Raw genomic sequence first — 27,741 nt, forward strand, 5'->3', positions numbered from 1 at the left:
ACGTAAAAAGACAATAAAAAAGATGCACTTACTGTAGGTAGCATTCACATGCAGTATAATGTGTCTTCTCCTCAGACTAGATTTAACATTTTTCTCCACTATTTCTTACAGAAATTCACAGCTAATGTTTTTCAGTTTGGGGAAATTATCTTACACATAATAGCTACTGGATGAAAAATGTTGATGGGATCGGGAGAAAATAAAAGAAGAGGAAAACAGTGAGATGATCTGGTATGAAAGGCAAAAAGAGACAAAATTGTGCTTATTGTTGGTGGAATCTCTGTCAGACGTTTTGTTTAATGAACACGCAAACCCCTGCACTCATGCTTCTAATTCATGTTCAGCTCCCTCAAAAAGGGGGATTCCTTCTTGACACACAGACATCCGGCCACTTGGTCCATCAAAATTGTTTTGTTTTTTTGCTGCTGTTGCCATTGTTTCTCCAATATACCGATGAGCCAAAAATACCATAATATCAAAAATAAATGCAACCCTTTCACAAAACAATGAGCAAATAAATAATAATCAAGTGGTGTTCTTGTACTGTATATGTACTGTATATACACAGAGAGTTACGTTTGTCGTATATATGTACACAAACAACTGGCAGTCTTGTTTCAGACTGGGCTTTTAGCATAGCGGACAACTGGGATTTGTGCCCTATAAATCCCAGAAAAAGCAACAACAAAATAACTTATACACAGAATCCTTGGGAGCAGAAGGGGTTACGCACGCTGAAGACTACTATGTCGCCTGCAATTTTTGCCCCCCAAAAGTAGAAGCACTGGTTTCGAAAGGAAAGCAAATTTTAAAAAAAGTAGTAACTTTTTGCTTTTTAGGAAGGGTGTAAAAAAAAAGAGCCTCTTAAAATAATTAGCTTATTATTAAAACATAACAACAACATGCACGATGCTTTCCGAGCCTCAGTTGGAGAGGGTTATGATGAAGCACTTTTGCACAGTTGCATGACTTTGCAGTGTTTTTTTCATTTCTCCATCTAATAATGCTTCTGTCCTGCGAAAAACACCGGTGCCATCTGTGCACATGTCGAGGCGAACCGCAGCCCCTCTGTGCCCTCCTGTGAGCGTGCTGCTCGTCTTGAATTGAAAGACGACATGAGAGGTTCTATTCTCCTCTCAAGCAGTTCTTCAAAATAAGAGTTTTGAATCCTTTTCTTTTAGCAGTTCTATGCTCAGGTCAAACGGGCCAGCGGCTCGCACTGAATTCCCGCTTCTTTCAACGTCTCCACGGCTGTCCTCCCAGCATGCTATGTCCATTTGCTTACCAACAAACACCTCACTAAACATTTTTTTTGTCCCGGTCTTATTTTAGTAGCTTATGTACAGGAGGTTGAAGTGTCTGCCAGCCAGTATCCCAGGCAACCAGCATATCCTCACACATTTACAGTATGCATTCCAGTTTTTCAGTCCTCTTCTCATCTTTGTCCTTTTCACAGGTTGTGTGCTTTTGTGTCTGAATGAGAGCTTCACTGACGTTACATGTGTGGAGTTCATGTTTCTACCTAAAAAGTGTTTCAGATGTTTTGCTTTTTCTGCTGTTATGGAGAGGTCACTGAATCACACATTGCATCTATAGAACGTATTTGTGTGTTTTTGTGTGGATGCGTGGGTTTGTGCTTGCATGTGTGTCGGTCTGGTATAATGTGTCCTTTTTTTTTCTTTTCTTTTTTTTCAAACGCTGCGTGGAGGTCTTTGAAGCTCATGGGTCCTCCTGTTGCGTCCCTTCTTATTTTCCTGCATCCGTCTCCACTTGGTTGCATGTTGGCTGCTCGCCCGAGATCCCCCTGCGAGCTGAGAACCAGCTAGCCTGGCCTGCCCCTTCTGGCCATTTTGGGTTTTCTGGTTGTTCTTAGGTGCCTCACTGCTCAATATACCCTTTTGGGTATTCTGACTGAGTGTTGGCTCTTCTACTGTTAGAGCTCCAGCCTGATGCCATGGCCGACTGAGAGGTGGACTGGCTTGCTGTTTCTGAGCAGTGGGGGCTAAAGCTCTAGGCTGTAATGCAGAGTTGGACCCGCCTGCGCTGTCAGGCTTGCCCTGACTGTTGCCGTTAGGTGTCTTCACCCTCTTCTGTTTGCGCTCTTTCTTCCACACTCTGTCACAAAACTCCTCCACGCTGTTTAGCTCTGGGTGGTCCAAGAGAGACAGGAAATCTCGGTACCACATCCTGTGCTTGGCCGAGTGACCTGCGCCACCTCCCGCGCCAGGAATTCCAGGCAGGATGTCACCCAATCTCTGGGTGGGGATGACCTGGAGGTTGAGGCGTAGAAGAGGCTGGATAAAGCCGTGTTCCACAGCCTGGCAATGGTAGACCCCGGTGTCAAACTGAGTGAGGCTGCGTATCAGCAGACCTTGGTCTGTACGCAGCACTCGGTCATCTAGCTTTATCTGAAATGAAACAAAGAGGAAGACAAAGAACACAATGGGTGAAAATACTGAAAAAAATAAAGATGGAACATGAGAATGAACCAGAGTTTTTAAACGTACATATTCGATAATCTATATCAGAGATGTCTGACTCAATTAATTCACACTTGTCTTGCACTGCTCAAAACTACCCAAAAATAACCCATTAGAAAAACTCTTTCCAGAAATCATGACCCAGTTACTCAGAAAAATCCATAAAGTTTGATGTGAGAAGTTTTGTGACAGAACTATACAATATTCCTTCTATTAAATTACACCCCCAAACCAATTTCTAATAATCAGATCAGGATTTCTGGAAGGAGATACTGCCATTTACCCCCCTTACATTCAGGGGAAGGGATATATCTCTACAGCTGGTATCACTTAACCGAGGAAAGTCACATCAGAAAAAGAAAACACGTTTTACATTATAATGTCAAATTTGGTCAGGAAAGAAGAAGAACAATGAACAAGGGTTCAAAGGAAATGCCTTGTTTCAGGTCTCACTGAATACATGAGTATTGGTAAGAAAGATTGAAGCAAACTCCAAAGGTTCCTTTCAAGCTAACGCTGCTTCACACTGGAAAAACTGCAGCTACATCAATCACCTGGGCTGTCAGCACAGAGTGATGTTGTCCAGAAAAAGTAGAAGCTGGCTTAAACTTAGCAGCAAATCATGCAGCAAGTGTGGGTGGGCACAGCAAATTCTTATTAGGTTAATTTCTTAGCTGAACACTATTTTTTGCTGAAACAGTAATATCCTTCCATATAAAATTATTAACGGCTGTGTTTCACATTTAATACACCCTCTGACTTGTGGATCTATTACACAGCTGGACTTTTTTGTATCGTATTTCTCTTTGCTTATTGGTACCTAAAATACCACGCCTAGAAAGGCCAGCTATAAAAATACAGCCGCAGTACAAAAGTTAATCTAAACACCCACACCCAGTGGTTTTCACCCTTTTGGGTCTCTGAGGTTAAAGATTAGAAGTGTCATAAGTCACTACATGATGGAGCAGGAAAGGTGGAGCCCTGGATGGAGATATTTTGTCTGAAGAAATCTAACTATGTGTAATATATTTTATAATCATCTAGCAGTATATTAGCAAGTCATCTTAGGCATACACACCTCAAGCTTGCGCTCGTCGTTGGGCTTCTGCAGTTGCCAGTAGATGAGCGCTCTTTGAGACTTGGGGCTGCACTCTAGAAACATACTGCTGTTCTCCACACCAAACACACTCCTGTCCTCCACGCTGTCCCCTAAGCCATCCATGTCATCTGCTCAATGCAAAGCACATGCAGACAGACTAATGAGACGCAAATGGCATGAGGAGGAGACAGTGTGTATGTGCTTGTATGAAATTATTAAGGTACCGTGATGCTGAAGGTCTGAACACTGGGAAAGAGGATCTCCATTTCTGATGTCTTGCCGTCTGGTTCGCCTGTGAAAAAACGACAGTGAAACTGAATGGAAGTGGTGGAAACAGACAGCTATGAGGACCTGTGGAAAACTAAGTAAACTGCATGATTCAGTAGCTTGCAGCACTACCTTTAGCAGCAATAACTAGTTTTCTGTATGACTTCATCAGTCTGTCACATCATTGTGGAGGAATTTTGGCCCACTCTTCTTTACAGCACTGTTGCAGTTCATTCAGATTTGTTAGCATTCATTTAGGTCCAGCTCTCTTGAGATCAATTTCAATCAGGTTGAGGGCTGGACTTAGACTGAATCACTGCAACACTTTTCTCTTTTCTTTTTCACCCATTCTGTTACAGATTTGTTGCTATGCTTGGAGTCATTGACCTGTTGGGTGATCTTGTCTCGGCCAAGCTTCAGCTGTCGGACAGATGACCGCACGTTAGCATACCTTAGTACACAGAGGAGTTCATGGGGGACTCAGTGACTGCAAGCTGCTTAAGTCCTGGGGCTGTATAGCAAACCCAAATTAATACCCCACCACCGTGCTGGCTGTTGGTTTATGGTGTTTGCACTGATATGCTGTGTTTGGTTTTCTCCAAACATGGTACTGTGCATTATGGCCAATTCCAGAAGTCTAGTGGTTTGTTCACATGCAATTTTGCAAACCTAAGCTATGCTGTCATGTTCTTTTTAGAGTGAAGAAACTTTCTCCAGGTGATCACACCACACAAGGCATACATATTTGAGTCCTTTTTCAATTGTACTGTTATCATCTTTACTCTCAGTTGGCATGCTAAATGTTAGGGTTGGAGATGTTGCCCTTAAAGTTTTTACAGTTTATCTGAGCCTTGCGAGGTCTGACCTTGGGGTGAATTTGCTGGAAGATTGTGGAATTATGTGGAACCCAACTCTTTTTTGTACATAAATGAGTTTAACTGTACTAATTAAAGTGGATCTGGACAATCCTAAAATGTTTCAATTACTGTCAGTTAACTCTTTTAACCACATGTAACTATTAGCTTCCAATTCCATTGCTGTAAGCTAATACTTGATTTCATAGCTATATAATTACACAAACAGTGAACAGATTTGACCTGCTTCTCCATAACGTTTAGCTAAGAGTTAGCCGACACTGTTAGCTAACAAATTCAACAAATCACTTTTTATCCAAATGCTATTTAGCCTTTAACATACAACATTAGCTAATAGTTAGTTGTACATTTAGCAAAAAAACCCCAACAAAAACATCTTTTTAGTTACTGAATGTGTTGCAACTGTTTCATTTGTTGACCCATGTCATTAGATTTCTGTTTAATTTCTCAGTTTTCTTTATTGCAGGGTTATTACCTTACAATATAAAGCACATTGAGGCCACTGTTGTTGTTATTTGGGGCTATATAAATAAAATTTTATTGAAAATCATTACCCATGCTATCAGGTAAAAACTGTTCAACTGTTTTACAGTAAGTGAGAGATCTTAACCGTTTATTCACTTTGTTTCCATTGCTTTTTTATTTATATCTTCTATGAATTTCTTTTGGCTGCTACTACTTAGTAAATTATACTTTTACTTAACTTATCTAAGATTAGCTTTGCAAGTATCCAGTGGTATATTTGTAACCTGGTTGGGAATCATTGCTGTACATGACAAGTTATTTCTTATGTACTTTTTTATTCTCACCACTTGGGGGCAATGTTTACCCAATTCCCAAGAAAACAGGCACTAACTCAACCTTTAACTCCACTGTTAAATCACATGGATGAAAAAACAAAACAGCAGAATGTAAGAAACATAAACCTGCTGAGCAGTGAAACAGTGCGCTTCATTGCCTTCCGATGAGCCGTTATTATGAAACACATACAGCATTGTTTTGCCCTTGAAACGCCTTGTAAAAGCAGGCCCAGTCTTTGTCCTCTCCATATGAAAAAGTCTACTGTGTGATTTGGCTTTTTAATGCGATGGCAAGGCGTTTTCAAAGTCTGGCTTTACTGACTAGCTGTGAATGGCTCCCTAGTTCCTAGTTGTCATGGTTCAAAAAACGCTGATGGCGGCTGCAAAATTCAAATTGGGTGCGAGCCAAACATGAGGCAAGGGCTGGAAAGAAGAGAAAGAACCAAGGTAGTGTTTGTGTGAATTCTCCACACAAAATTATGACCACTTACATCCCACTTTTTTCACACGTGTCCCTCGTCTGTACATTTCCTGGGCTAACATTCCTGTCTTTTTTGGCCATCTGAGCACGTGCAAGGTTGGGTGTCTGGTTCTCATTCTGGTAGCGAAAATATTTGCAGTGCAGTGGAGAGCTGAGAGAAGCCTGTCCCCACTTTAAACATGGGGTGTGCCACCTCGTCTGTAATCTTGCCAAGCTGGAGTATACCCACTGGCCTACTTCTGTTGGTGTGAGAAGTTCTAGATGAATGAGACAACGTGGGGGTGTCGCGCCATGTGTGTGTATGGGAGGGTAGTAGTGGTGTAGTGGTCAGCTTAATCCTGCTGGGTACAACAGAGGGTAATTTGAGGGAGTGTATGTTCCTCCTGGCTGAAGGGTGAAGTGGTCAGGCAGCTCCTGGTGGCTATAATTTATTGTGTGTTTGCTTGTCTTTGGATATTTGTGCATATTTCTTAATGCGTCTTGGTTGGTAGGATGATTGAAGCACAACTCAGAACAACTGTTACTGGCTAAGTTGCTGGATTGTACTTTCTTGGAACGCATAATTAGTGCGTATGTGTGTTTAATGACTCAATTTCGTGCTGGTGTAATATTCAGATTACTTCCATGTTTAGAAGTTTTGGCATACAATGGCTATCTGTGTCTGTTTTTTGGGAGTCGCCACACTTACTAATAAGCCAGTGGAGGTCTGACGCTAGAGAAATGAGGCTGCACATCAGGATGCCCTTGAGCATAACATTTAAAACCAATTGTTTTAAAGCCAACCAAAACAGCAGAATGCAGGTGTACTGATAAGTCCCAGGTGTGACTGCATGTGACGACATTAATACAGGATGTTGTTGAAAAGCAGCGTGCATGCTCAGCAAACCCTCCGAGGATACATAAAGGTTAAAGAAGGGTGTTTAGCGATTGCCGGCTCCTACCTCTTGGCAGTAGGAAAGTATCTCGAGCACTCAGCACCGTCCCAGGCGCAGTAAGGGTCTCTGGCCAGGCAGCACTCAGCGCAAGCTTTCCCATACACTTCGCAACGGTGTAAAGACATCTGTGATACACCCAGGGCTGAGCCAAGGTACAGCTGTTGCTGTGGGAGTCAGAGAGAGAGCAAGGATGTAAAAATTAAATGTTCCTGTGCGCCTCAGTTGGAAGGGTTCTTGCAAAAAAGAAGGTGCTTGTGGGTTTAGTTCTCAGTGGGCACATTCTTTGCTTATGGGTAACAGTGTATGTTTAAAGACCGAGAATTTCTCGCTTTTTTGTTTCACGTGGACCTTTACCCTTGTCAACAGCTTTTGGATTAATTACAAAGTGAGAAAGCAAGTTTTTACCTGCTTGGTGGACAGCTCCATAGCAGTGATGGGAGTAGGCTCCTGTACAAAGCAAATAAACCCCATTTAACACCACTTCTACGGACAATATGTGTTTTTATAGGAAGGCTATTAGCACGCAATTACAAAACGTCATACCCTAAAGACAGTCATCTCTTCCAATACAACTTCCTCGAGGTCATGCCAGCTTTCTCTGGGGATCGTAACCACCTTCAGCACTGTTCCTGTATCTGAAATGCAAAAGACAGCATACAGTTAGTGTACATGCAGGCCTGTGCTGGTCATAGATTAACATCCGTGGTGCATGTATGTACGGTTTAAGTAATAGATTAGAAATACGTGTGTGTGCCTTCTTCAAAATACATGTTAAGTGCAAGAAGAAACATGGAAATAGATCAAAAAATTAAAAATGATTAAAATAGATTCTCTGGAATCTTCGACATGCTGGACAAGTGCATTAAGCTTTCCAGCATATTTTCCTTTGTTCAGTCACTTTTCTTTCTGTTTGGTTTTTTTTCCAGTCTTTCTCTGTTCAACGTCCGTGTTCTTTTACTCATCCTAATCTTTCTATTTTATTGCCCAGTCTAAAACACAGCTTGTTCTTTATAACTCTGCAGAGAAAAGCCAGCATCCAGGACTCTCTTCATTGTTGACACTGAGACTGGTGTTTTTCAGTTGCCATTTAATGAAGCAGCCAGGTAAAGGCACTGCGAGGCATCTGTTTGTCAAACTATAGATTCTGATGTGCTCTTTCTCAGATGTGCACAAAGAGGCCTCCCACTTCTCTCTCTATTCTTATTTCCTGGAACAATGATACTCTGTGAGTTTCAAAGAAATGTCTTTTCTTTGTCCATTACAATAATCCAGATGCTCAACTATCCAAACATTTTGCTCCTTTAATCAGTACAACAGTTTTCAGATGTGCTAACATCACTGAGAAAGGGGTTTCCCACCGATCAGTCAGCTTTATAAAGTTGATAAACTGGAATTAAGTACCACAAAGAACCACTGGAACACAGGAGGGGTCTTTGTGTGCCTAGACAGATATTCCATTAAAAATCCCTAATAATTTATGACTAACGGTCCTGTTAGTCGTTAGTTGTCTTTCCCCAAATTTCTGATTATTTTAATCCCATTTTAATTAAAAACAAATTGAGCTCAGTGGTTCAGGCCAAGAAGTTAATTGGAATCAACTGGTACATCAACTGATACTAATGCCATGTGATGGCTCATGATGATATCCTTTTACACACTCGGGTTGCAATCTCAAAAAGTGAAATTTGGATTCTGCAAGCTGCTTTGAAACCCATCTTCACCCAAGCTCCCCCTATTTCAACATAGACATTTGTTAGTGAGATCAAGCTTTTTAAGAGTATTAGATACTGATGCCAGTACACTGTAAATAAAAATAAAATTGAAAAATTAATTAAAAGTCAGTTAAAAAAAAAGAAAAATATTATTGTAATTTTCAGTGTCTGTTTTTGAGTGGAAATATCTGTAAAAATCTATCTGTGGTTAAAAATGTCTTTAATTTTAAAACAATACACTGGATTTTATTTGAACAGATTTTGTTTGCAGTATATGCCAAAAGTACCTATGGCGGACCACCCTGAAATAAACATATAGAAGCAGTATATTTATTGCAGTGTCATCTGTTGCATACCTGTGCCAATGAACATGACATCATATTGCCCATCCTCTGCCTCCACTTTGTCCACCACCAGCTGGGTAAACTGGTAGTCCACGTCTGTGCGTACCATTATGGGTCGTCCCCCTATTGGGTGCACCGGGTTGTACATGGCAGGGTGACCCCTGGCGAAGGTGATGACATCATCCGGAAGGTCCTTCGTAGAATCGAAACCTCCAAATGTCTTGCTGGGGCACTGAGATCAAGACGTGATATGTTTGTTTCTTCTAATATCGTCTTATAATGTCTCATTATTACTTAAAAATTTACAACATTTTTGCTAAATTGCCTTACAGTTCCAGGGCGAGGGTAGGGCACCCTCCCTTGGAAGGGCACCCACTGGTAGTTGGGTCCATCTCTGTGGGCATAGGGACCCAGGAAAACCCTCCTGATGTCTGCCATGTTGTACATACACACCGCTGAGCCTTTAAATATGTTACTGTGGAAGGAGAGAAAAAGAAATAAATCCAGAAGGGGTGAGTTTAAGGATCAAGAGGGGTAGGAAGCAAGAGGGTGGTGAAATAAAAGAGATGACAGAGACAAACAAAGGGGATTCATAAATGATCGGTCACAAGACAGGGATTAGGAGCTTGTTAAAAACTGAAGAAAGACAACAAAATGACCCATCATCGCACAAAGACAGAGCGGAGCAAAGTTGTCATTACTTGAGTACAGCAATGACAGATTGGAACTTCTCTCTGATTGCTTCCAGCCTCTTGAGAACAGACAGGAATTTGGGCACACCACCAACAAACCAGGAGACCTGGTTCAGAGCATATTTGAAATCCCCTCCAATATTTTGTGAGCATTTGCTTGAGCCAGATGGGTGGATTTTGCTTTCACAAGGAAAGCAGGCAAGGTCGATCAATCATGCTAAAAAAAAAGGGAAGTGATGTGGATTTTATTTTTTCAATTTAAGCTCTTTCGCGGGTCATCCAGAAGACAGCAGTTTGAGTCGTGAGTCATTAAATGGGAGAATCGGGGAGTTTCACATGAATATTCCAACATGCATACTCCACAAGAGTTATTAAATATTCTTGTGGAGATTATGACAGAATAAGCACGATGCTTGCAGTCTTTGGAGAGCGTGAAGTCTATAAACCTTCCGTCATATCTATTCATCTATTTCACAGTTTTATAGATTTAGAATTATTTACTTTATGAGGATAAATGCCCCCCAAATAATCATTCATTTACTTTCCAGGTGTCACATTTTACAATTACAGATTTTCTTTTGGACAGCAAATCTCCTTCACTTGCAGGAACCGAATGCTTCAAAATGATTCGAGATGTCCTTTGTCTTGCTGACTGCAATGGGAAGTTGTATCAGCCTAATTAGGGATGTGGCTGGCAAACACACAGCCGACAGTACTCCACAAAGCATGGAAGATGAATGGATTAGCATTTGAAAATGTTAATTACAGAGAAATTCAATTAACTCCAGGGGCAAAAAAAAGACGCTCCAATATCTGTGCTTATGAAGAAGGGTGAAAATGTGTTTGTGCAGATACACACAGACACACAGAAAGAGGCATGCAAATTCACCCCTAGAATGCACACACACACACACACACACACACACACACACAGAGGTACACAATCAGACACTGATCTGTCAGTGGCAGCTTCTTTGTGCCTCATTAAGCAGTGATATTAAAAGCCGGTCCCTCTGAATCTCTGCTCTATTCATCTCTGAAAACCGGCCACTTAGAAAACCAATTAAACCACTCTAATTCCTCAATGCCCCATAATTGAATTTTAAAGTGTACGCGTGTGTGTGCGTGCGTGTGTGGGCAGACGTGGATACGTGGGTGTACGCCCACCAGCGCCCACCAACCTCTGGGTTTTAATACATCCCTGAAAGCAGTGAAAAGCCAAACAGGTCTGGTAAAGCAAGGCGCCTGTCACCATGCGTTAGCCTGCACCGCTCCTCTATTCAGCTCGTCTTATCATTAGCAGTGATTGATGAAGCAGTGCAGAAACAGTACCGGACACACACACACACACACACACACACACACACACACACACACACACACACACACACACACATCACATCACATTCATCATCTTCATCATCACGATAAGTGCCACCATCTGTGCCATTTCAACTCACTTATCTGCCCTGCCCCATGCCTTCACCTCTCCCCATGCTTCAGTAGAGACACACCCGGCTTCTGAAAACCCCATTCGAAGCTGGGGCGGTGGCCGAGGGGGGTGGGAGGAAAAAAAACAACAACAACAAAAACCCCCCGTGGATTTCTGTTAAGTGAATATCATGTTTCTCTCGCTCCCTCCTGCTCCATAATCTGATTTTCCTACAAGCCTGCCAAGGTTTCAGTGAAAAACAGGACAGGTAGTGAGGAATTGGGGAATCGGATAAAAGCAATCTCCAAATCTGAGACGAGGGGAGGGCTACCCTCGGAGAGAAAAGCATCCATGAGACACCTGTAAGTGGATTACGAGAGCGCCGTCTGGGAATTTGACAGAGGCGCACTTGGTCGCTTGCATCGTGCCGTGCCATTTAAAATGGTTAGGAAATTACAGATAAAGGGGCAGGATAAAGGAGGAGAAAAGAAAGGCTTCTTGAAAAGAAATACGCGGCGCGTGTTTTTCAAATGCAGAGGATGAAACCTATACAGGAAGGCTGACCGTTGAAATAATCGAGTCTTTCTGATCTCTTAGCAACACATCAACAAAACAATTCTGATACTAACAGCATCTGTCACGCAGTTTGAACATTTGAAACCCTTGCATGCTCACTTTGGAGGTCAAGGGCAAAAGACTGTACCTGGATGTGGTGAATACGGCGTAGATAACTGGATTCTTTGGGTCCTTGGAGCTCATGAGAAACACGTCCTCTAAACAGCGAGAAGAATAATGTGTGAAGGTGAAGCTCTGAGGTGAGGTCACATCGAACAAAGACACAAATAAATAAAATAAAAACGCACTTACGCAGTTCGTCGAAATGTGTGTCAATGCCATTGACGCCAGGAACCGCGCATATTAGCCGCGCTTTGAGAAAAGTGGTCCATTTGTTGACCAGGCTCCTGTGACCTCCCATGTCATTCTGCAACAACATTTGAAGTGCTGTCAGCTCAAACCTCCGTATGCACTTTTGTTAGTAAGGTCCTTGCAAATATCACATTTATTAAAAATGTTACAGAAGTATTAAGTTTCTGATTATAAAACATATTGCAGTAATAAAAATAGGACTGCAGTCTCCTTCTATATTGTATCATGTGTGAAGTTTTGTGATAATATCGTATTGTGGGGCGTTGTGTCTGAAGATTCCCACCTCTAACTTATACTATATAAGGCATTTATAAGGAAGGTAAAGGTTAACTATGGGCATATGATCGTTAACTTTTTTTCAGCAACTATGACTCTGGCTGTTCATTATTACTTTGATTTTCTCATTAGGACACGTACATGTTAATAACTGGCTTTTTAAGGGCTTATAAACTGATAACTAAGGCACATTATAAGAAGTATGCTACTTTTTTGTGTAACAGAATCGTATTGACACCACATCACACTGTTATAACAGTTTTGTGGGGTTGTGTGTGATGTTACCTTACACAGTTGTCCTATTCTGGCAATAGTAGCTTTCCCAGTGTGCTCCCCGTCCATGGCGTTCTCTTTGAAAAACAGGAAGATCTTGTCATCTTCGGGGTTGTCACTCTCAGGGATCAGGTGTATGCCTACGAATCTGGGATCTACAAGAAAGAAAATAGAGGAAAAATAAACAAATAAAGCACATAAACTTTGTTCACACTCATAAACTCACCCCAGCAGACACACAAATACAATTTTACAATCCAACCTCTGCCCCGGTGACAATCATTTCACCCCTATTTTACACCTCTGTAACCAATCCCCCCCCACGATATTCTCCAGTCACGGCTCGGTAATAGCAGCCCGTCACTTTACACCATGGTGTTATAGTATGTGACTTTACCTCAAGTGAGCGCTCCAAATCCAAATCCCACATAAACCCTGTCTCTAGACCACATCCTCGCAAACACACATGGCTCTGATTGTCCCGGGTAACACTTGAATAAATTTATCCTGACTTTAAGCGCAAGAGGAAATCAAAGCTAAACGTAGGAGCCAAGGCCTTAGGGCTGGGATCTTTTGGCGTAAAGGGGGCGTAGGAATCGAGGAAAAGTCGCCGCAGTGAGCCTACGTCCAAAAGCTCGGGGGTTTAAGCGGAGAGAAACAAGCAGTGCCATGTTACACCTCCATGGGCGTTTCAGATATAGAGTAGCTGTGAAAAAGGAGCATGTGGCCAAAGTGGGAGGCAGATTTATAAGGGTTGCGCAGGTGCGAGACCTCTGCTGTGAATTGTGTGTACCCCCAACCCGCACACACTTCATACTTCCATCATGAATGTTTGCCCTTATATGCAGACCACCATAAATTTGTGTGCGCACACCACAGATAAAACAAAACCAAGCTGCTGACCACTGAAGTCATACCACTGATTACCTATAATCCAAACAAAAAGCTGTTTTATTCAAAGGAAATCCAACCATCCATATAAGCAAGAGGTCATTAAAATGTGAAGGAATGCGTAAATGAATCTGGACTACCAAACTACAGTTTAACCCCAAATCCTTTTAGAATCAGCTGCTATTAGGGATTCATTCCCTGGTTTCTCTCTTGATACATTTGAGTACCATATAACCTTGTTGATAAAGCCTCAATAGAATATCTCCACCCCGGTAATCCATGCAATTACAATCCCCTCATTGTGCAGAAGACGCTGGATTCTGCCGAGCCGAATGGATACAATCCCCAGCGTATTTGTTTGAACAAGGTGAAAGATCGATGAGGATTAACGCTATAACAATGACTTCCTCGGTTTATACTGCTCTTTATTAATATGTCACAGTAATCAGCACTGGCGAGACCAGTGTTTGTGATTTTTGATGGTGCCTGGGGAGGGGGACGTGGGCGGTTGAGGGGGACTGGGAGGAATTCGACTCCACTACAGGAGGAAAACAGCTAAGAGCGGATTAGTTCTGTGGGAAAGAGGGTGGGGGTGGGGGGGGGGGGGGGGATGGCACAGCTTGAGGGAAAGGTTCAAACTGACCTTTTGTGGCTCCCTAAGTCCTCTGCGGTGCCGAAAGATAGCCAGACAGACTGAGCAGTCAATAACCCTCACTGCAGCGCTAATCTTGCTAGCACAGGCAAATCCACTGACTTTGTGAATGGGCTCTGATATCTGATGTCTGCACATGAATGGAAATGATTGGAGACTTGAGGCTTGCGAGAGAATTTAATGTCTCAAAGTCTGCTGAAAAGCTCAATGGTATACTTTTCCAAATAATGGCCAATGACAGGGATTTCCATGCAGCTTTTAGGGAAAGGTTGAGGTCTATAGAGACCACAATGGTCTAATTTTACCTTAATAGCAAAGTATTTTGAGTCATGTTATCTAGTTTTTGCAGTCTCAAGTGGTTTATACTTAACTGTTGCTACTAGGAATAAATATAATTGAGAAGTGTTCAGCAGAATACACCATGATGAAAAATTCAACTGCTGAATTGAACATGAGAAACAAAAGAATTCACTCTTAGCTCATCTTCTTTATTTTATTTTATTTTTTACCATTCAGCCATCTTGAATCATGCTGCTCTGTTCTGATTGGATGATGATCTCCCAGCGTACGGAAAATGGCAAAGTCCCTTCCCATGAAGTCAGCAGATGTGCCCGAGTACAGCTCTCCATCTGCCAGCGAGAAAGGATAGTTAGGAACACATGACCAGCTCTGAAGTGACTGCGTCCTCCCTGGAAGTAATAAAAGCACACATCAAACTTACCAAGGAGAAGTGAGGCTGAGAGCATTTTGGGGTCGTAGGGGCTTTTCCCGCGGCCGTTCTCAAATTGTGAGGCCAGTCGGAAGATGTTGTCCTGCGGTGGGAAAAGGTCAAAGATCGAAATGAGGGCAGTGAAAGCCACAACGAGCATGGTTAAAGGTACATTTATAGCACGTGTTTCAAGTTACCATACATTCTCATTATAGCGCGCTACTTTGGGGGAGTGGGATGCAAAAAAACACTTCCTCCACACAGGAGAAACAAGAAATGTTTTATTACACTGCTGCCCTTGGTTACCAAATGCACCAAAAAAGGGAATATAAGCAGTAAAATTAAGTAAAAACAGACACGACCTCTGAGTCTTTTAAAGAAAAGCGAGTGAGTTTTTGGTGGCTTTTAATTTATTCAATCAGTTACAGACTGTCAGCACTACTTTAAACTGAAGTGAATGCCTCTATGGTCTACCCCTCCCTACTGCTGGACGGCAGGATCCATGCTATTACATTGATTAACCTGTAGAAGTTTCTCAAGATGACTGATTAAACTTTAATGCAGGATGGAAGGCTGTTAAATATTCGACAGCTGTAATTGAACCATGTAGTGACCGCTTTTTTCCACTGCTTCGCACAAAAGACAACACTGATGAGAAGATAATCGTCAGAGAGAATGAACACGGCTGTACTTCAGACAATACTCAGACTTTCTCTCACATGAATTTACTATAGCGCTGTTGTCACATTTCATGCCTTCTTAATGAATGGTCAGTTTAAGATTTAAATGACCCTTTGCATATATATAACTGATTAAAACCCCAAAACATTTGGTTACAATAAAAGCCCCGAATGAATTACCTCTGCCTTCTTGCCCATTTCCAGATAAGCGCAGATGGGGTGGAAGGCTCCTGTGCCACAGATGTACAGATGGGTCTGGTTGTATGGTTGAAGGACACGGATGAAGTTAGAACACTCCTTCTAAAAAAAGAAATGAGACACAGGAACATAAAGCCTCCGCTATTATAATAACTTAATACGGATCAGGCATATTCAAATGAAAAAACTGTGTTTATCTGTGGAAAAAACATGATTTTCCAGTGAATAATCCAATTTTACACAAGCTGGTGTTGGTGATATAAAGTTTGTTCTAGTGATGAAGTTCACACAGGTTTCAGTGGTAATCGTCAAATGTAAATAGTTGTTTTTTTTGATATATTAATGCAAATACTTTTTACCAAATTATGACGTAAAATTTGCATTTCTTCTAATAGCAGTTTGCTAGAAATTTAAGCATTTTTATGACCGTAAAAAGTAAAAAATAAGAACCTTTCTTTATTTTGGAGACTGGAGTGTGGCAAGCAAACAATTTTTCACAAATCCTAAATATAATAAAAATACTTTTTTAACTTGCAATTACTGAGAATATATTTTTATTATATGAATATTATATTTACAGCATGCATGAAGATCGCTTGACTATAATAATTCGTCTTCATATTAATATGTTTATATGTCAATATGTGTGAAGTGCATAACTTTATAGTTACTGTTGCATGGCTAAACTATTACTTTAAAAGACTGAATTATTTATAACTTTTATATATCCTAAGGTTATAATATGCTGCAGTTATGCTGCAGGCATAAGGTTAAATTTTGTTACAGGCTGGTGGAGTTTTGTACAGCATGCATAAAGTTTTACACCACATTTCACATGACAATAAAGTTAAACAATCATAAAAACTAGCATAAAACAGACCTAAATTTTGGCCAGAAATGTGAAGTTTTTGGCTATAAGGCTGTGGCTTACAGGATACCGTGAGATATAAGGCTGGAAAACTGTTTTGAATACATTTTTGTTAATGTGATACCTATCTTTGTTTATGCTGTAATGTTACCAGGGTAGGATATTATACAGCCACATGCAACTTTGTGACCTTTGGTCTTCATGAAAGATCCAATATGTTAACAGTAACCTCATTCTGCCAATTGCCACCTTCATATCATAAAGTTTAAATTAACTGGTATGCTTTGTGAAAATAAACTTGACGTTTTTATTAGAGAAAAACTGAAAATAGAGACTAATAGAAAGCAGAATATAATATAGCAAAGATTTGCTGGAATTTAATTTTAAACAGGGACTTTCCAGTTGGTGTGTGAAATTGAGTCTCTTTTAAGGAAATCCCACCTGTAAGGAAAATCAGGCAAATCTACCACAGATCTTTAACGACCCATATGTTTGAATTTACTGAGGATATTTGGGTTGGCGCTGCAGTGCGTGTTGAAAGTCCCAGTGGTGTGAGACTGTTTATTAGAGTGCTAATCAACGGGATTGGTTAATGTAGGAGGCCTATTAGCAGCCTTGAGGAGCTGATTTGGCCACATGTGTTTAAGAGATTAGGCTGGGGTTTGCCTAATTATAAATACATGCTGGATATCTACCTAACAAATAAGTACACATTTGCTCAGGGATTTGCAAATACAGCCCTCGTCACACAGGCAGCCAAATTATCCTTCTTCTTCCCTCCCTAAAACACATGTATCTGTTCAGTCTTTTCAAGCTCGCAGACATTTCGCTTTGATGATTTGATGGTGTCTCTTATATGAGCCGTAAATGGATGCTGACATTTTCCAGTGCTGCTCAAAATAAACTCTGGGATCACTCACTGCAAAGCCGCCTCCCCCCCCCCCCCCCTCAAAAAAAAGCAGAATTTTCTGTAATTATTCTAAAAGGTAAAAACTGTTGTTTTAGCTCTAACTGTTTCTCCTCAGCAGTAACCTGCACGAAGAGAAAGTTTGACATTTTGGGAAAACCACTGACTTTTTGTTTTTAAAGGCATGAATACCACTCACATATCTTTGTCCCCGAGAGTTAAATAGCTTAGCAAGGTTGTTAGCTGGAGGTCTGTTTGAAGGTTAAAAAAATGAGCTTGTCCATGCATTTGTTTGTATTGTAAAAAGTGTAAAAAAAAATAGAGTTTGTGGTTTTACAGGAGGCTACTTCATTGATTTTCTCATGGTTGTAACGATAGCTGAAAAAAGACGCTACAGCATAAGGTAGAAAAACAAACTGTACTGAATATCTATGCTGTTGAAACATGAAATTATCAATAATATGACCTACTGTGAGGTACAGCCCATCCAAGAAGATGAGGCTCCAGTTCTGCTGAGCTAAATTCTAGTATTTCTGGTACATTGCCTTAATTAGCAGGGATTGCTAGTGTTAGCTGATAAATATGGTAATTTCAAACAAACTAGCATGGCATTAGCCAAACTGCTAATGAGCTTCAAAATATGAGGTTCAAAACCATATACTGACCACAGTACTGTGCAAAAGGTTTGAGCCACCCTTCATATGCTCTTGGATAATTTGAAGATATCAAAAAAGTTTAAGGCCTAAAAACTACCTACAGCAGTATCTGGGAATCATTTGCTTAATGAGAAATGAGAAAAACTCCAGCTGACCTGACACAGGATCTGAATGATGCATCTGACCCATCAGTCGATCAATCTACTGTTCATCAAAACATCATTAGGAATGCTTTGAGGGGAAGGGTAGCTGTCATGAAGCCATTCTTATGGAAGGCAAATATGGAGAAAAGACTGTGGTATGCTATACTTCTCAAGAAGTGGAAACAAAAGCAGCAGCGTTTATTAAGCGATAAATGCGAAGTTTAAATGTTTGGCTCAAGTCGTCAAGGAGGAGGTCAGGAGGGAGGAACAACAGTGAGTGTCTACGGCCATCTGTAAAACATGATGGAAGCTCTGTCATGGTTTGGAGCTGCATTTCAGCCAGTGGTGCTGCGGATCTTATCAAAATTGATGGAATTATTAATAATACCATGAGATTTTGATAGACAATTCAGTACCATCTGGAAAGCATTTGATTGGAAACGGCTTGATCCTGCAGCATGACAATGATTACAAACACACTGCCAATGCAAAGCATATCTTGATAGAAAAACACACAAGGGAACACTATCAGTCATTTGCTTTTCTCCCTGGAGCCTGAACCTCAATATTATTGAAGGAGTCACCTTGACAGAGGATGGAAATAAAGACAGCCTTTGAATGCTTTTCAAGAGAAAGTCTGGAGAACTTTTCCTTAAGATTATTTCAAGAAATTACATGAAAACTTTTTGTATCCACAAGTCCACTGGACTCCACTTGCCTGCCTGTGTTTTGTGAGCATGTGGTCTCGCCGTCCTTGGGGCACATGCATAGTTGATGAATTAATTCAATGCCTTAACTATGCATGTGCCCCAGGCCGCGGACTTCGAGTGGACTTCAAAGAACTATAACGGGAATGTCTGGGCTGTTGTATCTCCAGTTATCCATGCCCGTGTGTGCAACCAAGTTAAATCAAGGCTCAGGAGAGTTTAAGCTTTGGTCATATCAAATATTGATTTTCAAGCTCATTAGAATTGTAAAAACTCAGCTTTACCCTATAATACTGTATATATAATGTATATTTATAGATGTTTCAGTAAATCTCTGCACCTATTTACATTTTCCAATAAAAAATAAAAAAAAAACAAGGGGTGTACCAACACTTTTGCGCAGTACTGTGCATCTATCCGTCTGTGGTGGAGACTCCATTAAGTCCTTTCCACTTATATTTCATTGATTGAACAAACTAGATCGATGTTAATCAGTGAGTGTTAGAGGTGTTGGCAGGCAGATTTTGTTACCTGTTGAAATGGGCAGACTGGTTAATTTCCTGTTTCCTGTCTGTTTGCTTAAAATTTATCTTACAGACTGTAATATCAATATTCTTGTCTAACTTTTGGAAGAAAGCAAATAACTCTATCTCCTTTAAGTCTAACTGTTCTCTTAATATAAAATCTGTGACATGCTAACAGACTGGGGTTTTCCATGTATTTAAACACCTTTTAACTATGTGTGTTATCATTAACTTAACTTGAAGCCCTGTGACTGACCTTAACCCTGCAAGTTTTTGTGTGTCTGTGGGTCTAATGGTTTTTCCCTCTGTGTACTGCTGAACAGCGAGCGCGCATGTCCCCCCACATCATTCTCACGGCCCTCGTTATATACATTTCATCAGCTTCTATAATCCCCTCCAGGGTCAGCTCTGTTTGGGATTTTACACGGCTGTCTCAGCTAGAATCATTAGCTATGTGGTAGGTAGGTCACACCTAAACACTGAGAGACGGTCGTAATGGTCACTCAAAATTGCGGCTCTTTCTTATTCTGTGGAGAAAAATGACTTCCCTGATCACAAACCATGTCATTATGTGAAAACCGCAACACCCGCAGAGGATAAATGAGTCATTACCGGATGATATTAATGGCTCTCGTTGGATTGGTTGTTAATGCTGACCTCCCATGGGGAAAATAGGTGGACAGATTTGTAAACATTTAAATGACTTGAATGAATTTTGAGATAATGCTGAGTTCTCTAGTTCAATAAAGAAAATGCACTGGAAATGTGGGATAACTCGAGAGTATTATTTTCCCATTAATGTCTACAATAGCTGGACAGCAAATCCGAAATGACATCAGGCACTTCTACGAAATCGTAAATCCACACTCTGAATGCTTTGTTCGGTGAATCAAATGCAACAACTTGGACCATGTTACACAGCCATTCTACCACGGATAGTGATACAGCCATCAGGCATTTTTTAGGGGGCAGCTGTTACATTTGTTCTGCCGCTGTAAACTGTGGTTTGGGGAAATGCATCACTATGGGAGCTCTGAATGCTTTAGTAATGTCCTAATCAAGGCCTCTCCATGCTGTACTCTGTCTCTGCTCTCACCGCCTCATTTTCAAGGGTAAACATTTTCACAGCAGGCAAATACCTCATCATTGCATTTTGTGTGATGTTGTGCTGCCAGAGCACACTCTTTCCACTGCACGAGGGAGTGAAGGTGAAGTATTGCCTACGTGGTTGTGCGAAACCCAAAAAGTCGCTAGTGAGTTAGATCCCAGCGGAACCACTATGATTTAAAAAGACTGCGCAATTCCTGATAATCCTAAAAAACCCAGCAGCACCGCACTCGAGACTCATCCAGCTATGAAATTAGGATCAGATACAATGCAGCCAGGGCCTTTCCAAACAGAAACACACACACACATACAAATAAAGCACACTAACACCATTGTGCTTACAAAGTCAGCAGCATAGAGTGCGTTCAGCAAACTTGCGACATGTGAGCTAACACATCGCGTCAGATAACGAGAACTCAAACAATACACTCCCACATAAATATGCACACAAACGCGCACTCTGAGGCACATAGATAAACATGCTCCCAAAATTAAACTGTACATCGCAGAAGCAAATAAGCTCATTGTCCTTGTGCCCCCGACACGCTGTGTACACTATCGTGTGACTGAACATCTGCTGTACAGTGTGTTTAGATGTAGGTGTCATTGTGGGACAGCCTATAGAGAGTACAGCGTGCCAGAGGTGAAATGGAACACGAGTGCTGCACCACGACTTTTATCTGAGCTAATTTAATACCTCTTCGTGCTAGTGTTTCTTTAACGGCTGCTGGTCCCTGAAATTATTTCTGTCTTATATTGTTATTAGGATGTTAAAAAAAACAAAAAAGGGAAATTTGAAGACAGAGCAGACATGTCATTTCCGTGACAAAAAGCAAACATTACACGGAACAGCTCTAATCATGACGCTGTTATAAATGTGGACTTACCCCTAGGTCTTTCCCTGCCCACTTGCATTCATCCCTCTTAGAGGGGGTGGCGGGCCACGCAATCTGTGCAAATGAACAAAAAAAAAAAGAAGAAGAAAAGCAAAGTCATATCATGCTGGAGGTTGAGAGGAACATTTAAAAGTCATTTCATGAAACACTAAACTGGAAGGCAGTGAGTCGATAGAGTGAATCAGAGGAAAGAAGCAAGCCTCGTGTAATTCCAGGACATGATTAAGAAAGATATTTCCTGGATTACCCAGTTCTTTATTTCGCTCCATATCTTTGGCAATTCCATCAGAAACATATGTGCACATATAATAAATATAAGGATTGTAGAACAGCGCAAGATTGACTGCATTAAAGGGAAGTAAAGAAGAGTTTCATTGACAGACATGAAAATGAAAAAAATAAAAAAATCTGATGTTTTATTGAAATTGACTAATATACGTTTTATTGCCCTCTCTGACATTTGCTGTGTCAATACAGGCATTTTATACAGTCTAAACAGGGGTTCTGGTTTAAATTACAGCGTGTCTACGCTTGAAATCCTCGCCATAAGGTTGTACTTTTCACTTCAAATATGAAAAGAAACCAGGGTTTTGCTACTTTGCTTTGGAAGAGATAGGTCTCATTGTCATCCATCTGTGGCCTCTGGTGTCACATGAATTAAACACACATGGGGCATATGAAGTGTATGAGCATGCATGTGTGAGCTGTAATAAGTACGGGAAAGATTATACTTAATTATACCGCAAAAATGGGTGCGACAGAGCTGAACTTTTTGCTCCTGGCCACACAGATGTCTGCAGACAATGGAAATGTATGCATATCTCCATGTCCAAATGTATGCACGTACACATATCCACACTGTTATGTGCTTACAATAGACACACGCACTGCTCACTCTATTCCTAGATTTATCTCCTCTCTAGATCAGCTGACTGTTCCCCTCATGGGATTCTGCATTGCACATTTTTTAGGATAATTACATTAGATTTGCTTAATCACTGCTTTTTTGGCCTTTATCTCGTAATGATGCGAAGATTAGAACAAAAGAACGAAAAGGAAAGGCGGGGGGAAAAAATACACATCCGAGCCAAGGGCAAAAGATTTAAAAGACGCACTTTCCCCTTTCCGCATTGACTATGTATTTTTCAGCACTTTCATTCCCTTTTTCAGCTCTCTGCAGCCTGCAGGCAAGTCTGTGTCAGTCTTGTGTGTCTGTGATAGAAGCCCGAATCAGATAAAAGAGACTGTTAACCTAGTCCAGGTGGAGTAATGGAATTATGGACAGCCTCGTCTGGACCGAGACAGACAGTGGGAGGGATGAGGGGAGGGGAGAAAGTGATGGAGTAATGGACTCCAGAGGGAGCAGCAGGCAGGGAAAGATGGAAAGAGAGAGACGACTTTTAGACAAACCTGAAACGAGAGTTTTACCTGTTTGTTGTCCCTGTTGATATTAACGAGATCAAATGAGAAAATGTGGTCCTCAGCTCCAACCAGCAGTCTCCCTCGCTCCTCGTCCAATAGGAAACTGTCGTAGCTCGAGCTGTTTGCCAAGCCATTGAAGGTGATGAGGTTACTAGACTCTAACATCTCTGGAAGGAAAAAAGAAAAACACGGTGATTCTTAGATGCACAGAAAGGGTGAATAAAAGGCTATACGACAGAAGAAAAGCTTTTTTAAATGACAAAAACAAGTCTATATTTATCCAACGCACTTCCACCAAGTTTGGAGTAACCACAAAAGACTAGTGTAAAAAATGCATTTGCAACACACGGTATCTTTTGGATTAAATATTGCATGAAATCACAATTATTCATATCGGTACCAGTGAATGCTTTTTAATCAAAGCCAAGTTTCAATGGCAGGAAAAAAAAGAACAAACAAAGAGTTCTTCCCTATCTATGATAATGTTGTAGGATATTAAGGAGATTTCATGTTTCCTTAATTGTGTTTCCACACAAACACTGGCACGGACACTTGTCAGTCAAGTATAGCGTGAGACATTTTAAGTGAACACAGCATGTCCCAATCAGGGACGCGGTTCAGACTGCTCAGCCGTGTGATTGGCTGAATAATTCATATGGAGTAAAGGCCAGGGGAGACACTTTGTGTAAGCAAGTATGTGCGGAGGTGTCCATGTATCTTTAAACGGGTTACTATGTTACATAAACGAGTTTGCGGCTGCACGTATACTACAGCACATGTGTGCGAAGCTATCATGCATAAACTTATAATATGTGGTCAACCTGAATGAAAACCAAAGACCTGGCATATTGGCTGAAGTCTAGCCAGTCAGTTAAAGTTTAATCAGCAAAGACTCTGCAGGGTCAGCTATCACAAGAGCAACAGTATTATATTAACAAAGAACAGCACTCCCACCCCGGATTATCTAATCGTTTATGCTCGTGAACCTACTTGCCCGAAACAACCAAGAAAACCAATTTTTTCAATTATGCAAAGTCAAAAGGGAATTTCATAAAAAAAAAAAAAAAAAATCTACAGCATGACATGACCTGACATGGATATTAGATTAACTGCTTAGTACGTGAACTAAATTATAATAATATAATAATTATCACAAGAATAAGAAAGAAAATATGTATCAAAAGATTGTTGTTTGCAGTCCTAATTAAATATGAAAGAAAATCCTTTACTGTGTATAAAAACACTTTAGTACGGCCATTCATGTGATGTTTTTATTTATTACATATTTCTGTTGTGGAGAGAATACGTTGACCAAACCCATTAAATTATATTTAATTATCATTGTGAATAAAACTCTGTAACATCATTACATGGCAACAAAAATGAATATCCAATATGTCAACCATCATTTTCGCTTTTCACTGTATACTGCTCCAATAACTATCTATCTATCCATCTATCTGGAAACACGCACAAGAGTATACAGTCCAGTGGATTGTGATCTCCGTGCTCTCCCGACAAAGCTCTGATTGACGGGCTGCTATAGGAGCCATCTGTGCCCGCTCACAATGTGTAAGATCTTAGACATCTGTGTCCACATAAAAAGTGGATTGATGGAAAGGGGATACGGAGGAAGTGGTGTGTCAACCAGCTCTGTGGATCGAGGGCTAGCCGGGTGGATGAGGGCTGTGAGAAGGAGCGGTCATCACCTAATAAAGACGCTCGCAGCTCATCTGTGTCAGTTGGATTTCTGTTTGAGGCTACCTTTGAGGTTAAGGAACCTGGAGGGGAGTGGGAGTGAATTTGTGTGAAATTTTGTACTGTACCACACATGGGTTGAGCGCATGTGTGGGGGTTTCAGTGCGTGTAGGTATCTTTTCCTACGCGGGCCATTCCCTGCACACTGACATGCTGGCATTCACATTTGCACACACTCGGCTGCCACGGGAAAATAAATACACAGTGCTCAAGGAAGTCATGGTTTAACTTAAGAGCAATTTTCATAAACATTTTGTTATCATATGCTAACCAGTCGGGACCCACTTTTTTCAGTTTACCAATAAGACATGACATAGCAGGGTCAGGAAATGAGTTTGAGAAGGGAAGTCAGGAAATGCTGTTTCCAGCCAACAGGACGCCAGAAGAGGTCTTCTCGTGTTTTCGCTATGGCGTAACGGAAAAAGTGATGGACGTGGCAGAAAGCCAAGCTGGGCATAAAAAATGAGAATGAAATGGAAAAAAAAAAATAGAAGATGAAAAACAAAGGAAGAGAGGAAGACTGGACGATTTCAAAAACAGCAAAATAACAAACCAGAGGACACATTTCAGTTTCATCATCGTGTGAATATGAGTTGAGTTCGAATTGCGGTCCAGTTGTCAGTATCTGAGATCCTTCATGAAAAGTTTCCTCCAAATGGGCCAAAAAAAAAAAAAAAAAAAAAAAAATCACCGCACACATATTTCAACACGTGGTAATCTCTGACAAAGACAAGGTGGCCTATGCGCACAAAAACACACAGAGAGCCTTTATCTGGGGCCGGGATCTACTGCGGTTTGGAAAATCGGAGGAACTGGGGCGTAAGCACCTAAGGACCTCCAACCTAAACACAGACACACTCGTTTGGAAAAGGGAACAAGCAAAGATAGAGAGCACAAGGCACAGCTCATACAAAATATAGTAACCAAGCAAACGCTCACACAGTCAGCGGACATATAGAACACACACACACACACACACACACACACACACACACACACACACACACACACAAAAGAAAAGCAGGTCTGACATGAATTCACGGCGCTCTAGTTTTTAAAATGCCTGCCACACCCTTGAACTTACATGCAGATATTGACCTAAATGTATACACCACATTAGTTCTCTCTGAACACAAACACACACACACTCACACACATGTATATACATATATATATACACACACATGCACATAGTCCAAGTTGTAATCCAATCAGAATTTGTGCTTATGCAGCACGAACTCGTGGAACAGTGAGCGCACTCAGCAGCTTCCACCTCCAGCGCTCTTCCCTTGCCCGGACCCCCGACACACACACACAGACACACACACAGAAACACACTCTTGCTCACGTATGTGTTCATACAAAGCCACATGCCCCCTCGTCTGCTTACACTAGCCATTGAACACGGAGACGTTTGAACACATACTGGTGCATGCTTATACATTTCACACATGCACACACACAACTCTGTGTCTGTTCCTCACTGTCTCTTGTTACACACATCCTCTGTCTGCTGTCTTTCTCTCGCACAGTTTCCTTTTGCAAAAGGCACAACGGCCGATGCGGACGGCTTCAGACAAATATGCCAAAGGCACACCTACACACGCAGATGCAAATATGCAACCACACCGGAAATTCCGTGCCATCAGTGTATTCTTTTCCCTTTGACATTAACACAAGAGTGAATGGCCATATATGCTGATCTACATTATGACACGTGTAGGCTACTCGACAGCCGTTATACGTCTTTGTTTTCATATTCAATAACTGCAAACAAATATTCAAGGACGCAGCTTGAAACAGGCAAATACAAGCAATTCATTCAAATAAATTACCATTTGCTCACCGTCATACTCCATTATGGAAAATAACCTGGCTCTTGTCTTAAAAAGCTAGAGGGGAAAAAAAGCTACATTCAAAATTCAAGTGCAATTGTCTATGGAGTACTCTTCACTCCCCCATTCTCCAAACAGCCAGGCGTTTTAGACGCCTACATGCCACGCAATAGCAGAATAATGAAACCACATGAAAGAAAGGCGACGAGGCATTAAATTATGTTTATCTGAATGCGTGTATGTGAGGATGTGTGTGCTGTGCGAGTGACACGAAACATAAAAGCCCGACAGAGGAAAACACTTGACTGGGAATCAACAGATGGATAATATTCCACTAAAACAATGTCGCTCTTTTTTAAAGTCTTTTTTCCCCCCTTGTTCATACGTCCAAGTGAATGCTCGTTTTATTCGACCACGTCTTGTTTATATCCTCTTTTTTCTTGCACGGTGTGTGATTTAGACCTCATAGGTGCCGTTTCTGTGGATTCAACGAGTGTGTAAATCTAAGTATTACGAAAGACCTACTCCATTCACATGCACGCGGGGGGAAAAAATGGCACGTGTTTATCAAGCTTAGCTTTGCAGAAGCAAAGGCGAACAGTACTATAATATCTCCAGCGGTTTGGTTTGGCATCTCAGCTCTTGAATGCTTTCCTTTCTCTCTGTGTGTGGTGCAGTGTACATTTTGCCTCTCTCGTGATGGCCTCGGCCACAAAACGCAGGTGTGAGGCAGAAAAAGAGGAGACAGCCGCCGCATGGAAATTTGCAGAGAGCTTTGCTTAACAAAGTGCTCAAACATTATCCTAAGCTCAAGGATATCCACACATGCCTTAAAAGTTCACCTCCCCTCTCGGTGTTCCTCCCTCCCTTTTCGCTCTCTTTCTAAGCACAGTAGCAGGTGTGGGTTGGTTTCCATGGCGACTGTCTGTATAACACGACCTGGACTGTTGGATTTCTCATTCAGGTGCAGCTGAGTGACAGCTCTGACAGGAAATGTGCTTCCTTACACACGGTGCCCCGAACTCTACAATTAAGAGGAACTCCCATGAGTGTTTTACTCTAGAAGAACGGAGCACGTGTGTGTGTGTATGTGTGGTTGTGTGTGAATGAAGCCCGTGTTGATGGACTATTTACTACAGCCACTCTAAATATGTCACAAATTTGCTTTTGAAGCCACAGTGATGGTGCTTTGCAG

At 41.3% G+C, this 27,741-nt stretch overlaps 1 protein-coding gene across 1 annotated transcript in view; it reads right to left on the bottom strand.

Annotated features, from left to right (window-relative positions):
- Positions 1-1,139: 1,139 nt before the first annotated feature.
- Positions 1,140-27,741, bottom strand: part of sema3aa (sema domain, immunoglobulin domain (Ig), short basic domain, secreted, (semaphorin) 3Aa) — a 34,271-nt gene continuing 7,669 nt past the window's right edge. Inside the window, exons 2-17 of the mRNA XM_082511818.1 lie at positions 22,960-23,120; positions 21,523-21,585; positions 15,706-15,825; positions 14,858-14,948; positions 14,646-14,765; positions 12,606-12,748; positions 11,985-12,099; positions 11,821-11,890; positions 9,324-9,468; positions 9,006-9,225; positions 7,481-7,572; positions 7,343-7,384; positions 6,944-7,101; positions 3,804-3,871; positions 3,559-3,707; positions 1,140-2,408 (exon numbers count right to left, since the gene is read on the bottom strand). Coding sequence (XP_082367944.1) covers positions 1,692-2,408; positions 3,559-3,707; positions 3,804-3,871; positions 6,944-7,101; positions 7,343-7,384; positions 7,481-7,572; positions 9,006-9,225; positions 9,324-9,468; positions 11,821-11,890; positions 11,985-12,099; positions 12,606-12,748; positions 14,646-14,765; positions 14,858-14,948; positions 15,706-15,825; positions 21,523-21,585; positions 22,960-23,120 — 2,474 coding nt within the window. The 3' untranslated portion in view covers positions 1,140-1,691. The remainder of the gene's footprint in view (positions 2,409-3,558; positions 3,708-3,803; positions 3,872-6,943; positions 7,102-7,342; positions 7,385-7,480; positions 7,573-9,005; positions 9,226-9,323; positions 9,469-11,820; positions 11,891-11,984; positions 12,100-12,605; positions 12,749-14,645; positions 14,766-14,857; positions 14,949-15,705; positions 15,826-21,522; positions 21,586-22,959; positions 23,121-27,741) is intronic.

The sequence above is a fragment of the Aulonocara stuartgranti genome, assembly GCF_965226115.1.
Source record: "Aulonocara stuartgranti genome assembly, chromosome: 17".
Classification (NCBI taxonomy): domain Eukaryota; kingdom Metazoa; phylum Chordata; class Actinopteri; order Cichliformes; family Cichlidae; genus Aulonocara; species Aulonocara stuartgranti.